Source organism: Ictalurus furcatus, chromosome 4 (genome assembly GCF_023375685.1).
Source record: "Ictalurus furcatus strain D&B chromosome 4, Billie_1.0, whole genome shotgun sequence".
Taxonomy (NCBI): Eukaryota; Metazoa; Chordata; class Actinopteri; order Siluriformes; family Ictaluridae; genus Ictalurus; species Ictalurus furcatus.
This window is the reverse complement of record NC_071258.1, coordinates 14,037,646-14,051,313: the sequence shown is the minus strand read 5'-3', so window position 1 is coordinate 14,051,313 and position 13,668 is coordinate 14,037,646. Positions and strand designations below refer to the sequence as shown.

Here is a 13,668-nt window from a genome sequence, read left to right as displayed (position 1 = left end):
CAGAAAAATCCCTTGGTTTAATAGTAGCATTATTATGCCTAGAAAAAACACATTTCAGAAGGCTGAGTAAAAGAGGACAACATGGGATGCCCATGGTTCAAACTAAGCTTGAGGTAAAAAAGGATATTTTATTTGACCATTACCATGTGTGGTAGATTTGTAATGTTATATTAATTAATGTGAGGATTTTATATCAAATAATTAAACCGTATTTGTAGTTGTTCCATGAGTTTTGCGTCATCCTATGCCATCTTCCTATTGGTGGATTTTAGATGAGCGTTGAGATCTTAATAAAAATTTACTGACACTGTTAGAACTTTATCGTCGACTGTCTTTGGTCGCAGTGGCACTAAATCAGTCACTGGTGAGCTAAAACTGCCAGTCTCAACTCATCACCAAAGAACTGTTTCATGATTTTTGTCTGTGACAGCAAAATAGGGCAATAAATTTTACAGTTTTTATACAGTGTGTATAGTATGAATGTTTTTGATTGAGAACTACATTACATGCATCTTAATCATAGACTGGTGGGCCGGTCAATCTTCACTGATCAGAAGTAGTTTTGATGCAAGATGTGCTGAAGACCAGTTTGCCACTGAGAATCACTTCTCATGATATTAATCTCCTTTTCCCACTTTACTCGTTTTCATAGGAATGTCCTGGCACTGATATCCTGCACCTTTAATTTGATATTCAGGCTGGTTTTATGGCTTCTGGCTCCTTCGGTCATTGCTGGTGCTCAAGCTGTAATGGTAGAGTGATTACTCTACCATTCTGTGTTACTGGTGATTTGGGAACAGTATAGTTCTTACAGAGCAGGTCATTGTAATAAGTGCTCAATATAGGGACTGTTTTGGTGAAGAATGGATAACAGATGGCATCATGGAGTGGGAGGAAGTCTCAAAGGACTGTACGACCTGCTTGGGTTGGAACCTTCCCTCTTCCCCCTAAGGCCTCTGTTCCATCATCCCCTCATTCCCTTGTCCTGGCCATGTGCTTGCTTCAACGTCCAAGATGTAACATAGTAACATTCACATAACTGGAGTCATTTATTAAAAGTGCATAATGAACCAGCATACACTGCATTTCACATATTGCTTTCTTTTTCAGTAATGTGTTTCTCATGCTGATATACACTCCTTTGTGCTCATTTTTGTGTCTGTCTGTTAGATTCACAGTGCACATTTGGGCTAAGCAACAGGATCTGCGGAAGTCCTTGGTTCACAAAGCGAGCTGTGTGATCTAATTGAAAGGGTCCTTGTGAGGGACTGAGGACACACATGCGCAGAGAGAGCACAAAAACTCTCACATGCACACAAAAGGCTTACTCTTTACTTAACCAAGGGAAATGTCTGAGGACTCTTGCTGTAGCAGGAGCAAAATATATTTTCCATCAGTGTTTGACTCAGTCTTCAACACAAACCATAGGTAGTGTCTTTCTCAATGACCAGTGCATAGACTACATTCCAGCTGTTCTTTCTCTTGCCCCGATGTTTAAGTGAAGTCACCTTTTCCATCATTCCATCAGCTCCTTTTCTTGCCCACATGCACAAGTGATCTCTTAAATTTGGCAAATAAGAGAGGTTTCTCATTTGTAACTCAGCTTTTCTGATACATATGGTCCAGGATGTATGGACAGAGACTCATGACAAGAAGCTTTGGCAGGGAAAGATAAAGTTGCACCCTGCAGATCTGGTGTCTCAGGTTTCTCCCTTGGCCATTTCACCCCCTTTCCCATCTGAACAAACCTTCACCAAGCTTTATACTGCTTGACTTATCTGTAGAGAGGACTTCCAAATGCATCAAATGTTGGAAACAGTACAGATAACTATTTATATAACTATTATATATGTATTATTAATTACTTAAAAAAATATACATGGTGTGTTTAAAAGCAGTGGCATGCAAGGAGTGCAATGCAAAGTCCTTTAATTGCATCTTGCTTGGACTAGATTGACCCCCCAGACAGACTGATGTAGGTAACGTTTTCAAATGCAGGAACAATTTCATATTCCACTATATTTATTAAGCAGGATAGTTCTTGTATCCTGGGAGCCTTTTTTTTCTGCTCGTCTCTTTGGCAGGTTGCCTGAATCATCAGTCCTGCCAGTGCGTGCCTATAAAGGTTAATGCTAATAATAACATAGGCCTGAAGGCTACTGGTTAAAATCAGGCTACTCATGGAGTCCCAGAGAGAGTGTGTGACCCAAGAGGAAGCCCAGCACTGGCACTCCTGCCTCTTCTGTCCTCTCTGCAGCCCCTGATAAGTCTGATAGTCTTATCTGATAGTCTGACAGTAGCACATCCGAGGAGCAGTTTGATTAGAGAATTTGTTGTTGCTTTGTGCTTTTGCAAACCCTTAATACCATATAGTATAACATCTGCAACTGCAACCTCTATTTGGTATTTGCAGTTCTGCCACAATTGAATAGCAAAAGACAAATAATCTCTACATACACTTTCAATCAAGGTTCAGGTGTTTTGCGGAGAGCTGTTATCTGATTACATGCCATACTGGCTCATTTCAATTTGAAAATCAAAGACAAAATTTGACATATCTCTATACAGTACCTAAATCCTTAGGCTGCCACACAGCACACGCAAGTATGTTGCCACTGCTGTCAAAACATGTTGGAGGTGATCCTGTGGTTTAGAGCATCAGTGTAATAAAGATAACCTCATTAGCTTTATAATTAGCATTAGCACAAGCACAAGAAGCTTTCTTCAAGCTGACTGTAAACAGACAAACACATTGGTTGCTGTTTGTAGAAGGTGATCGACAACCTGCTTCATTCCTCATAACCAGACTCAAAGAGAGAGTAAATTGTGTTTGCAGAGAAGAGCAACTTGTGACATCAAATCTCTTTGGTGGATAAAGAGGAGTAGGACAAGAGGTAGTTGAGACACTGATTAGAAAAGGGATTTGTGAAAGCCCACTGAAAAGCAGCAGATGGCTACGGTTCTTAAAGTGCAGAATCCTGTATATTACAGCCGCACATGCATTTTGTGCTTGCTCTCCATCTGTTTACTTTTACTGACTGGCTCTCTGTCTGTGTCTCTCTGTTTACTTGCACCTTTGCAGTTGATGGTAAAAGTAACAGTAGAACATTAGCACTTACAGAATTTGCTGTTACCCTGCTACTGTAACCAATGGTTCTTTGTGCATTTTGCAGTATTTGTTTAGACTCTGAATTAAACTAGGTGCTTTTAGCTTGCAAGGTTAAGGAACAGCCATATTGAACTTTAAAAGCCAATTATTCCTATGTATTGTCGTGAATTAAGGACAACTGAGGTGACCAAATGATAAATCCTATGTCCCATGTCTTGGTGGTCCATAAAATCTAAATGACTAAGCTAAAAAAAAAAAAAAAAGCTAGCTAACCTAATCTAATAACATATGGTGGCTAGCTAGTTATGTGAATTCATAAAGACACATATCAGCTAAGAGGCTGAAGAGAGAGAGAAAGAGATAGAGAGATAGAGAGAGAGAGAGACAGAGAGAGAGTGTAAGCACAAGTGGGCTTTTGCTGTTTAGTCTTTTCCTTCTTTGGTGAGGTAGATGCACTTAGCAGGCAGTAACCACGGGCATTCTTGTATCTCTTGGTTCTGTTCCTCCCACTCTAAGGCTAGGTCTTACTCTTCTTTCTACTCTAAATATGGAGTCATTTGGATCTATATAATTTTGGCAAAGAATTGTCAATGCACAATGGTCAGCACTTGATATGACATAACAAGCTGTGTGTTTTTTTTTGCTTACATGTAGATCAAATGGTATTAGATCATGTACATGCTTGATTTGTCAAAATCATCATTAGAGAATAGACTGTGATGTGCAGTAAGCACATTAAATTACTGTCTATTACATTAGTCACAAAAGACAAGATTGTATAACCCTGTTCTTTAAACTCACACCTCAGATCGTCCCAGTACGGCTTTGTGTGCAAGAAATATTGACTGATATAGTTTTCCTTTGTGTTAGCGGTTATGTTGCTTATGATAAAGTGAATGAAAAATAAGGTACATTAAAAAGGATAGTTGCTTAGAAACCCTGTTAGTGTGGGAAAGTGAGAGCTGGCCCTGTGCCGTTCCTGCTGAGCAGACCGTCTGGTCTTTACACAGAGTCTAACTGGCCACTGCACTTAATGGATCCCTTCTGGAGAAGTGCTAACCTGCCCTGTGTGTGTGTGTGTATGCGTGCGTGCGTGTGTTTTAAACATTATGCTACATCTCATACTATATTGACCATTGCTATTGTCTTTTATTGAACTGTCTGAATGTGTATATTGATGTGTGTGTCTCTCTCTCTGTGTTTCCCCCTACAGGCTCGGAGGAAGGAGGTGTTCCTGCAGGAGCGCTATGGCCATTTCAGCATGACTGACCCATTCCTGGCCCTGCAGAGGGACTTTGAGTCTGGTGCTGGGCACAAGGAGCGCCGTGCCGTCAGTGCCAGTCCCATCACTGTACTTGAGGCCGTCATGGCTCACTGCCGCAAGATGCAGGAGAGAATGTCTGCGCAGCTAGCCGCCGCTGAGAGCAGACACAAGAGGGTGGGGCTGTGTGTGTGTGTGTGTGTGAGAGAGAGAGAGAGAGAGTGTGAGTGAGTGAGTGAGTGAGAAAAAAAATTGCTTATTACTGGGCACTTGTAACTGGTAAAGGAAAGAGGTGTGTATGCATACAGTATATGTTTGAGTATTTCAGTGTTATTTTGTCTTATGGTGTGTGGTTTGTATGTGTGGGACACATCTGGTTGTCAGACATGTTGCTGGGTCAGTCCTATTACTGATAGTATATGAAGTGTATATGTATTCCAGTCTGTGCATAAAAAGGTACACAGTAGTACACTGCCTTCAAATTTACTATACAATCAAAACAAAATCATGGTATCATAACACATTTCTACATGTGTAATGCTATGTGAGTTTAAGTGTGAGCTGGAAGGTGCCTGTTCTCTACATCTATCAGGGTGACTACTGACAGCTTTACTTTTTTAAATAGCTTAAGTAGCAGCAGATTAAAGCCTAACATTCACCCTACAGATGCATGCCGGCAGAATAAGAGGTGAGTAAAAAAAAAAAAAGAAAAAAGAGTAATGTCAAGGACATCTAATTCTCAGGACACCTGTTTACTCACAGGTTAACATGAGCTACATGATTCGGGTGCTGGCCACACACCCACCCTGATCACCACACATCCCAGCACTCAGATCCTCTTTCACAACTCTCCAATTGCATCCCTTTCATGTCCTCTGCAAGCCAAGTGGGTGAATATAAGATTTCTCCCAGTTTGGAATATTAGAGAGGCATAGAACCAGGGAGAGAAAGCTTATATTAGGTTTAGGGCTGTAACTGTGTTACAGTGGTACACTATACGGCCAAAATTGTATGGACATCTGACAGACATGGGTTTTCTCCAAACTGTTGCCACAAGGTTGGAAGCACACAATTGTATAGGATGTCTTCGTATGCTGTAGCGTTAAAATTTCCCTTTGCTGAAACGAAGAGGCCCAAACATGTACCATGTTCCATGTCCATGATGACATGGGTTGCCAAAGTCGTTGTGGAAGAACTCGATTGGCCTGCACCTCAACCCCACTGAACACTTTTGGGATGTAGTGAAACACTGACTGCACCCCAGGCCTCCTCACCTAACATGAGTGCCTGACCTTACTAATAGTATTATGGCTGAATGAGCACAAATCTCCACAGGTACACTTCCCAGAAGAGTGGAGGTTATTATAACAGCAAAGAGGATCTAAATCTAGAAAGGGATGTTCAAAAAGCTTGCATGGGTGTAATTGTAAGGTGTCTACAATCTTTTGGCCATATATTGTATCTCTTAGTTTTCCTTTTCTGGGGCGGGCATAGTTTTTCCCAGCTCCTATTCCCACATGACCTGCCTCTTGCACTGCTATTGTCTACTGGTTTTTACTTACAGTTGGAGATTTGAAAAATTCTCATCACCATAGCAGCCACTGCAAAATAGTGGAAGCTGTGCAATTGCACATTATTTGTCGCATCCATATTCTGACAAATACCATTTGGTGGACATTTCGTCTGACCTTCTCATCATTTAGAAAATCGCATGTAACTTGCTGTTGAACTGTCCTGCATTTTGCAGTCCATCAGCGTTGATACACTAGTGTGTGCTTTCATGTCTGTTCGTTCTGTGTGAAGGAAACATTGCATCAAAGCATCCATATGTGTACACATCATAACTGTATGTTGCCTAGGGAGGCTGTTCATGTTTGAAGCTTTGTTTCTCCTGCTAGAGCCAGAGCTCATTGCAGCCCACCCCCTCCCCTCCCCATTGACGCATAAGCTCTTTGGGGGGGGATGAAGATTTAGCTGTCAGAATTTGGAGAGAGTATTAACATATTAACATATTAATATTAACATATTAATACACGTATTCTTAACACTTCTTTACATTTTCCGTTGTTTGAACAGTAACATTGCTAGTAAGAATACCACAATAATAACCACACTTACACAGTATTAGCTATTAAATATTATCAAACCTTCCTGTTTCACTGTATCATCTTTTTACTCCATTATTATGAGCTCATTATTTTGGGTTCTGAGTACAGCGTATACCAGTTCAAACATCATGAGTGCCTTTTTCCGTTTGCTCACTATCTTTATGAGAGGTCAAGTTCCAGCACTTGGTATAAAACCGTGGCTGGATTTAGGTGTAATGCAATGCCTTACCAAATAAAAGACAGTTTTTCCCTTCATACATATCTTGACTGCCTTCTTTACTGCTTTCCAGCTCAGACTTGTGTCTGAAACTGAGAAGACTCATCTCCCTCTTTTCCAAGAATAAACATTCACACTTGGTTGTTATGGTGACAGATCACTTGTTTCATAGCTGGTTAACTGCGATGTGCTCATATGCCAGTCTCTCTGGTGAATAATATGAATTTAATAACCCTCATTCTTGTGGAGTTGCTGTGCTGAGACTGCACACTTGCTGGTGTTTTGGATTATAACTTTGGTTTTGTCCATTATCACATTGTTAATATATTTATGAGCAGAGGTGCTATTTGCTCTCTTGTTCCTCACTCAGAAAGCCTGCCCATTCATTGTTATGAATTATGTAGCTCCTGAAGTAGATGTAATTCTTTTCATGGGAGTTAAACTATGACAATTTGTAATCTTTTCACTAGTTTAGGCATTTCTGCAGCCTTATCCGTGTCACATATGCGATCATCTTTTACTGTTATATGAAGAGCATATATTTAATATATATAAAACAAGTTCTTGTCACATACAAGTTCTTGTCACATACTGATTGACAGTGGCATCTCTCTTGCAAAGTAAACACTTTTGAACAGTGCATGTAGGAAAAACAGAGCGGACTTCTGCAACACTTTTGTTCTTACATGTGAGTCATGAATGCTGTGTGGTGTGTTGGTGTATTTTGTACATTTTTCAGCACAGTACTTGCAACAAGCCTGAAAATAAGGTAAAATAGTTGCTTGTGTACATGCCAGTACTACTTCCACCTTCCAGCTAGTTTAAAAAGCAACACTAATCAGCAGAGTATTGCATTATAGCATGCTGAAACAGCATGCATACTGCATCTTGTTTAATAAAATATATTAAATTGAGACTTACGTTCCTCTCATTTAAGTGCCTACTAACAGCTCACAATGACTAGTTTATTAACTGTTAAGGGTTGTGGGTTTTGGCAAGATCACATCAAGTTTGTTCAATTTTTCCATTGTCAGACACACTTTGCTCTTTAATGTGCTCATGTGTAAATAATAAGTGTTATAGAAATGTGTTAATTTGTTAAAAGTAGTGTGTGCACTTGTTATTATTGTAGATCATTATTGTTTATACCTAGTATTTTCACCTTTTTTTTTTTAAGTGACCCACCATTAGCACACAAACTACTACACTAAAATAGTAAATAAAATGCTAATATTTGCAAGTAGGCACAGTTCTGCTCATTTAAAAAATTCTGAGAGGCTGTAGTGAGGAGGAAATTTACTTTAGTTTCAGTGGTTGCGGTAAAGGTATATAAGTGGATGGCAAAGTTTGACTGGTACTTTAATAGACCTGATGATCTAGTATAGCATCTCGGCTTATGCGTGTAATGCAGCAAGCGGTGTGATGTGGAATGTGGAGTAATGTGCATTATAGTTACAGCATTAGGGTTCACCACTGTGAAACACATGTTTAAATATTCATAGAGAAGAACCTCTGGTGACTGCTATAATAGCAGCCTACTGAAGGTGCTTGAATACTAGACAACTACAAATAAAAAATGCTTGTCTAGACATGTAATCTGTTTGTCCCTGACACCCAAGCTAGCTATAATCCATGTTTTAACTCTCAACTGTCATTAATAAGTATCTTCTAAATAAGTTTGTCTGACTGTATGCTGTGTTGATGCTCTGTCTAGTTGGAGTTGGAGAAAATGCAGCTGCAGAGTCTGGAGCAGGAGCATCGCAAGCTTTCAGTGCAGCTGAAGGATGAGCGCGAGAAGAACAAGCATGTGGTGATGATGCTGGTGCGTGAGTGCAAGCAGTTGGCAGCACGTGTGGTGGAGGAGAGCCAACGAGTTGAGGAGCTCTCATCATCTTCTGAGCAAGAAGGCCGTACCTCAAGCCGCCTAGAAGAGGAGCTGGCCACTGAGCGCAAACGCAGCCAGCAGATGGAAGCAGAAATGGAGAAGCAGCTGGCCGAGTTTGACACAGAGCGTGAGCAGCTGCGAGCACGACTGAGTCGTGAGGAGAGTCGTGCCGCTGAACTGCGCGCTGAAAGCGACAGTCTGCGCCAACAGGTAAAGCAGCTCAGGACAGAGCGGGGCAAAGATGTTCCGACTTTGCCCCCAGCAGTGGTCTCTGCTCCCGGAGCCACTACAGTCAAACCCAAGAGCATAGCGTCAGTTGCTGTGGGCACGGAGGCAGCCAGCTGCCGAGCAGCCGCCTCACAGACAGACCCACTCCCTGAGAATGAAATGCCCAAGAAACTGCCACTGAGCATCCCTGTCAAGCCCACAGGCACCAACTACACTAGCATGAACCTCCCCAAGACCCCTACTACTGTGAGAGGTCTACACCATGGAAGCGCTCAGGCAGAGAATGGCGGGGAGGGCCAGACGGCACTGAACTCTGCTCACATTTTACATTCACCTGGCACTGGCACTGTCCTACCTACAGGGTCCCGTGTCCAGGCAGCCCGCTATAAATTCCAACCCTCTGCTTCAGAGCAGGACCAAAACGGCATGTCCAACCAAGGCCCCCCATCACGAGACCTGTCCCCTACCAACCGAGACAACTTTGTTGCCAAGCAGCAGGCACGTCACACAGTCACACAAGTTCTCTCACGTTTCACCAGTCCACCAACAGCAGGCCCCCCCACAGCCCTTCGGCCTGGGTTGTCCCATTCCGCTTCAGAGGGAGGACCTTTTGCTGGTCGCCTGAGTCATCCACAGATTGGTATCAAGTCACCCACAGTGGCACGTATCGACAGAGGCAATCCACCTCCCATCCCACCAAAAAAACCGGGACTATCTCAGACACCATCCCCTCCTCACCCACCAATCAAAGTAGTGGGTGAAGCCAGCAGGTCCCCAGCGGTTGGGCTTGGGGTAGGACCACCTAAGTCGGCCAGCACCCCTCAGCTTCCACCCAAACCCTCCCTGGATCTGGGGGGTGCAGTGCCAGCCTTGACTGCATCTCAGGTGGGTGAGCCCTGCCCTGGCAGGCAGCGGGAGCCGCAGGTGGCGGCAGCATGTGTGGATTGTTCCCCTGTCACCATCACGTCCTCCACCATCGCTACCATTGTCAGTAGCCCTTCTGTAAACCCTGCTAGTGTTCCATCCCATAGCCCTCAGCACCAAGGCAGCCCCCTGGCAGCAGCATCAGGTAAACAGATATTCAGGTCCCCTACCCACCCTTTTACTACCTCTCCACTCCTGTGCAATGCTTTCTTTCCAAGCCCAATGTGTGCCTCCTGAACTCATTGGGAGGTTGATCTACAGTGGCTGTAGACCAAAAGAAACATATAAAGGAGATATTATTTACCATTTAGGCTTACTTCCAAAAATTCCATAGCCAGCAAGATATACTGTATATCAAGCAGTCATGGGTTTCTTTTAAATAGGAAAATCATCAAAACCAAGATCATATAGGTAGCAACCCAGAAACTTTTTCACACTGCTAGTAGTAGCAATGTGTGAATGGGTTTGGGGTTGAAGCTTTACTCTTCACATGAACAGCTGGGTCTTGAGGACACTTTGCTGTAACCTACTCCACTCTGAAGCTGATGCCAGATGCTGCTCTTTCCCTTTTGTTCCCTCCACTTCCATCTGTCTACAGCATGTGCCTCTTCCTGTCTACCCTACCATTAACCCAATCACCTGCAGTGCCTGTCAGTCGTCCATGTACCTGGCTCATTGTTATTTGTTTCTTACCTTCATTTACAGAAACTCAGATTGAGATTTTTTTTTCCTGCATGAGATTTCCTGTTACACTTAAACTAACTAGCTGTGTTCAAGTGGTCATGAAATTAGATTATTCATATGATGTATAACAAAATGAACTGTTTCACTACTATATACACACACTAAATTAGTAAGGATGTTTCTGCATTAGTGGGTTTAGCTTTATCTAAATAGAGCTGTCAAAATGGTGGGTTGCAGGGTTTTTCCTTCTGGGAGGTTTTTGTTTTGGATTTTTTTGTAACCCAGAAAAACAGTTTTGGTAATGGCAAAATTTGTAAAACTTTGCTGACAGAGAAAATCTCACATGTATGTCTCTATATAAGCAAAGATACCAAATATGAAAGCCACAAAACAATACATACATGTAAAAAGATGCTAATAAGGCATCTATGCTGGCAGTGTCAGTCTCTAGTAAGAAATTAATTTTGTGCCTCAAAATTACAATATTTGTCATTAATATATCTAAAAATATCACAAATAATCCAAAACAAAGCCATTATCCCTTATGTTAGAGATGTTCTCCTATTAAATGCCACTGCACTAGCAGTGCTCCACTGCAATTGCACACATGCAATAAAAGGGAAATTGGTATAGAAATGATACCACAAATGGGTCAAGCAAATTGATTTATAAGTACAGGAACCAAATGATTGATATATTTCACAGTACCTTCAGATTCACTACCATTCACTGCATGATATTTCACTCAATACTTAATGCTTAATATATAGCTTGCAGAAATTTCAGCTAATACTTGTGCCACAAAACCTACCTAGTATCATAACCTACACCCTTATCTGATAAAAGCATGTCTTTGTATATGTGACAGGGAACATGCTTGGTGCACTAAGGACCTGTTAAAACAGAGCGAGTATTTCACCAAGCACTGCTGTTTTCTCACTAGAGGCTAGTGATTTTCACCTGCAGTAGTCATTGCTAATATACCAAATGCTAATAACAGGCACTTCTCCTTGTAGTGTCTAGGGCCCAAGCATTCTGAGGCTTCACAGCTTATTTTCTTTGTTTAAACCCACTTACCTTAAAATTTGAATATTTCACTTTGTTTCTTTTTTTCAGTATTGTGCTTGCTCTCTTCTCACTAACAGAGATAAAAGCATCTCTCTTGACAAAAAGTTATTTGCAATCACACACTTCAGTTTACTTATTTACTACTCAAATCGTCTGTCTGAGTAATGCTAGAATTTCATGCTTCATCTGGTTTTCCATCATTATATTGCTTTTCCTAAGCACTCCATGTGTAGATGCATTTTAGCTGTCTTTTGAATTTTACTTTTGATGTCGGATTGCCTGACTGAGATCATTTTAACAGATATGGAACTGCATTTGCAACCTTTTTTATTTTTTATTTTATTACACATTTAATGTAGTTTGCATGCTCTGGTCTGATGTTGTCCTGACTTGAAAAAAAAAAAAATTTCACCAACAAAATGTGACATTTAGGAGAGACATCAATTTAAATACACCGGAGTGCAATATTTCAGATGTCATGCCAAAATGTGGGCCCTACTGAAACAGTCTCCTGCTAAATGGAGCAAAGCTGACACAGTATACCCTTATTTAAGACATTTGTTCATTTTTCAGTGGTTCCACGTTCATGTCTTTTATTTCTCTAGCCATGTCTTGTAGCTGGTCCAGTTTATTCAGTTTCTGAATGTCAGCAGGACAGAACCGGGTGACTGTTGCAGTTGTGGAGCACATATTGGTGCAACCTCTTGATACACTCCCTTTAGTAACTGCTGTCACTTGCCCCTCCCAGGCTGGTGTCCCTCCATAGTCCCCCCGTTACCCTGCGGTGAACCCGTCCCCCTGGATGACGGGCACACCCTTTTGCTCCAAGCTGCTTCCCAGGGAAATGTCACTTTATTGTCTATGCTGCTTAATCAAGATCCATCAATGGATGTTAGTCACCTCCAACAAGACCTAACCTCTGCCTTGTTTTCTGCTGCTCAAAATGGACATACAGGTATGGATGCACTGGCATGCTCCGCTAAAGCTGTGTAATTAAAGCGAGGGGTTGCAGTCTGCTTCCCTTGGTTTTTAGGAATCATTCTTATAAAAATTCAAAGATTGAACTGTTTTTGTGATTGAACATATTCTAAGCACCACATAATTACACTTTAAATCCAAAGAGTGCGTGTGTGTGTGTACGTAATGAATATTTCTCTTCTGTAGAATGCTTAAATCTGCTGCTGAGTTTGGGGGTTTCTGCTGATGCTCCTGATGAAAATGGATTTACCTCCTTACACATTGCTGCTGCTAATGGCCACCATGGGTAAGCAGATCGCCCTTCTTTAATCTTTGCTGCTGTTCTTTAAAGCCATACAAAGCATACAGCTCCAGGGTTCCTGGTTTGATCCAGGCTCGGGTTGCTGTTTTTATGGAGTTTGGCATGTTCTCCATGTGTCTTTTTGGGTTTCCTCTACCTCCCAAAAACATGCCAGAGAGTGGTTATTTCAGTTACTGAAGTAGCCTTTTTGTGAACTCAAACCAATCTGGCCATTCTTCTCTGACCTCTCTCATCAGCGAGGCATTTCCGTCCACAGAGCTGCTGCTTACTGGACGTTTATTGTTTCTCGCACTGTCAACTCTGACTGTTGTGCATGAAAAACAGCAGGAGATACGATTGAACACCAACAATCATGCCTCAGTCAAAGTCACTGACATTTCTTCCACATTCTAATGTTTGATGTGAACATTAACTGAAACTGTTGACCTGTATCTGCATGTGTTTTTGTATTGCACTCCTCCTAAATGATTGCCTGGTTCGATAATTGCATGAATGTGAGAAAGTGTATTGGTGTTCCTAATAAAGTGGCCAGCGAGTGTATATTATAATATATTATCAGTACATTACCCATCTAAATCATAATATACAGTATGTGATTGTTTCTGTAATCTATATATTCTCCCATATATAAAAAGTGGTAATAATCTATATGTTCATACATTCATTCACCTTCATTAACTGCTTCATGGGTCAATCCATCTCAAGTGGTCCAATACAGGTTGCTTGAGGTTTTTTAAATTTTCCTTTTTTTTTGTTGAGTTGGTACCTCTATGTAATGGCATTGCAAAACCACCTTTTTAAAATTTTTATTTTACTTGTTTTAATTATGACCACCACCTTTGTGTCTTCAGTAATCCTGAAGACCTTGGCTTGCTTGTTCAGGTGTGTTTGATTACGGTTGGAGT

At 41.5% G+C, this 13,668-nt stretch overlaps 1 protein-coding gene across 2 annotated transcripts in view; it reads left to right on the top strand.

Annotated features, from left to right (window-relative positions):
• cttnbp2 (cortactin binding protein 2) overlaps window positions 1–13,668 on the top strand; it is a 53,279-nt gene that overhangs the window by 17,369 nt on the left and 22,242 nt on the right. For both annotated transcript variants that reach the window (XM_053623096.1, XM_053623095.1), the window contains exons 3-6: window positions 4,323–4,547; window positions 8,410–9,877; window positions 12,233–12,439; window positions 12,649–12,748. In XM_053623096.1, the coding sequence (XP_053479071.1) occupies window positions 4,323–4,547; window positions 8,410–9,877; window positions 12,233–12,439; window positions 12,649–12,748 (2,000 nt within the window). The remainder of the gene's footprint in view (window positions 1–4,322; window positions 4,548–8,409; window positions 9,878–12,232; window positions 12,440–12,648; window positions 12,749–13,668) is intronic.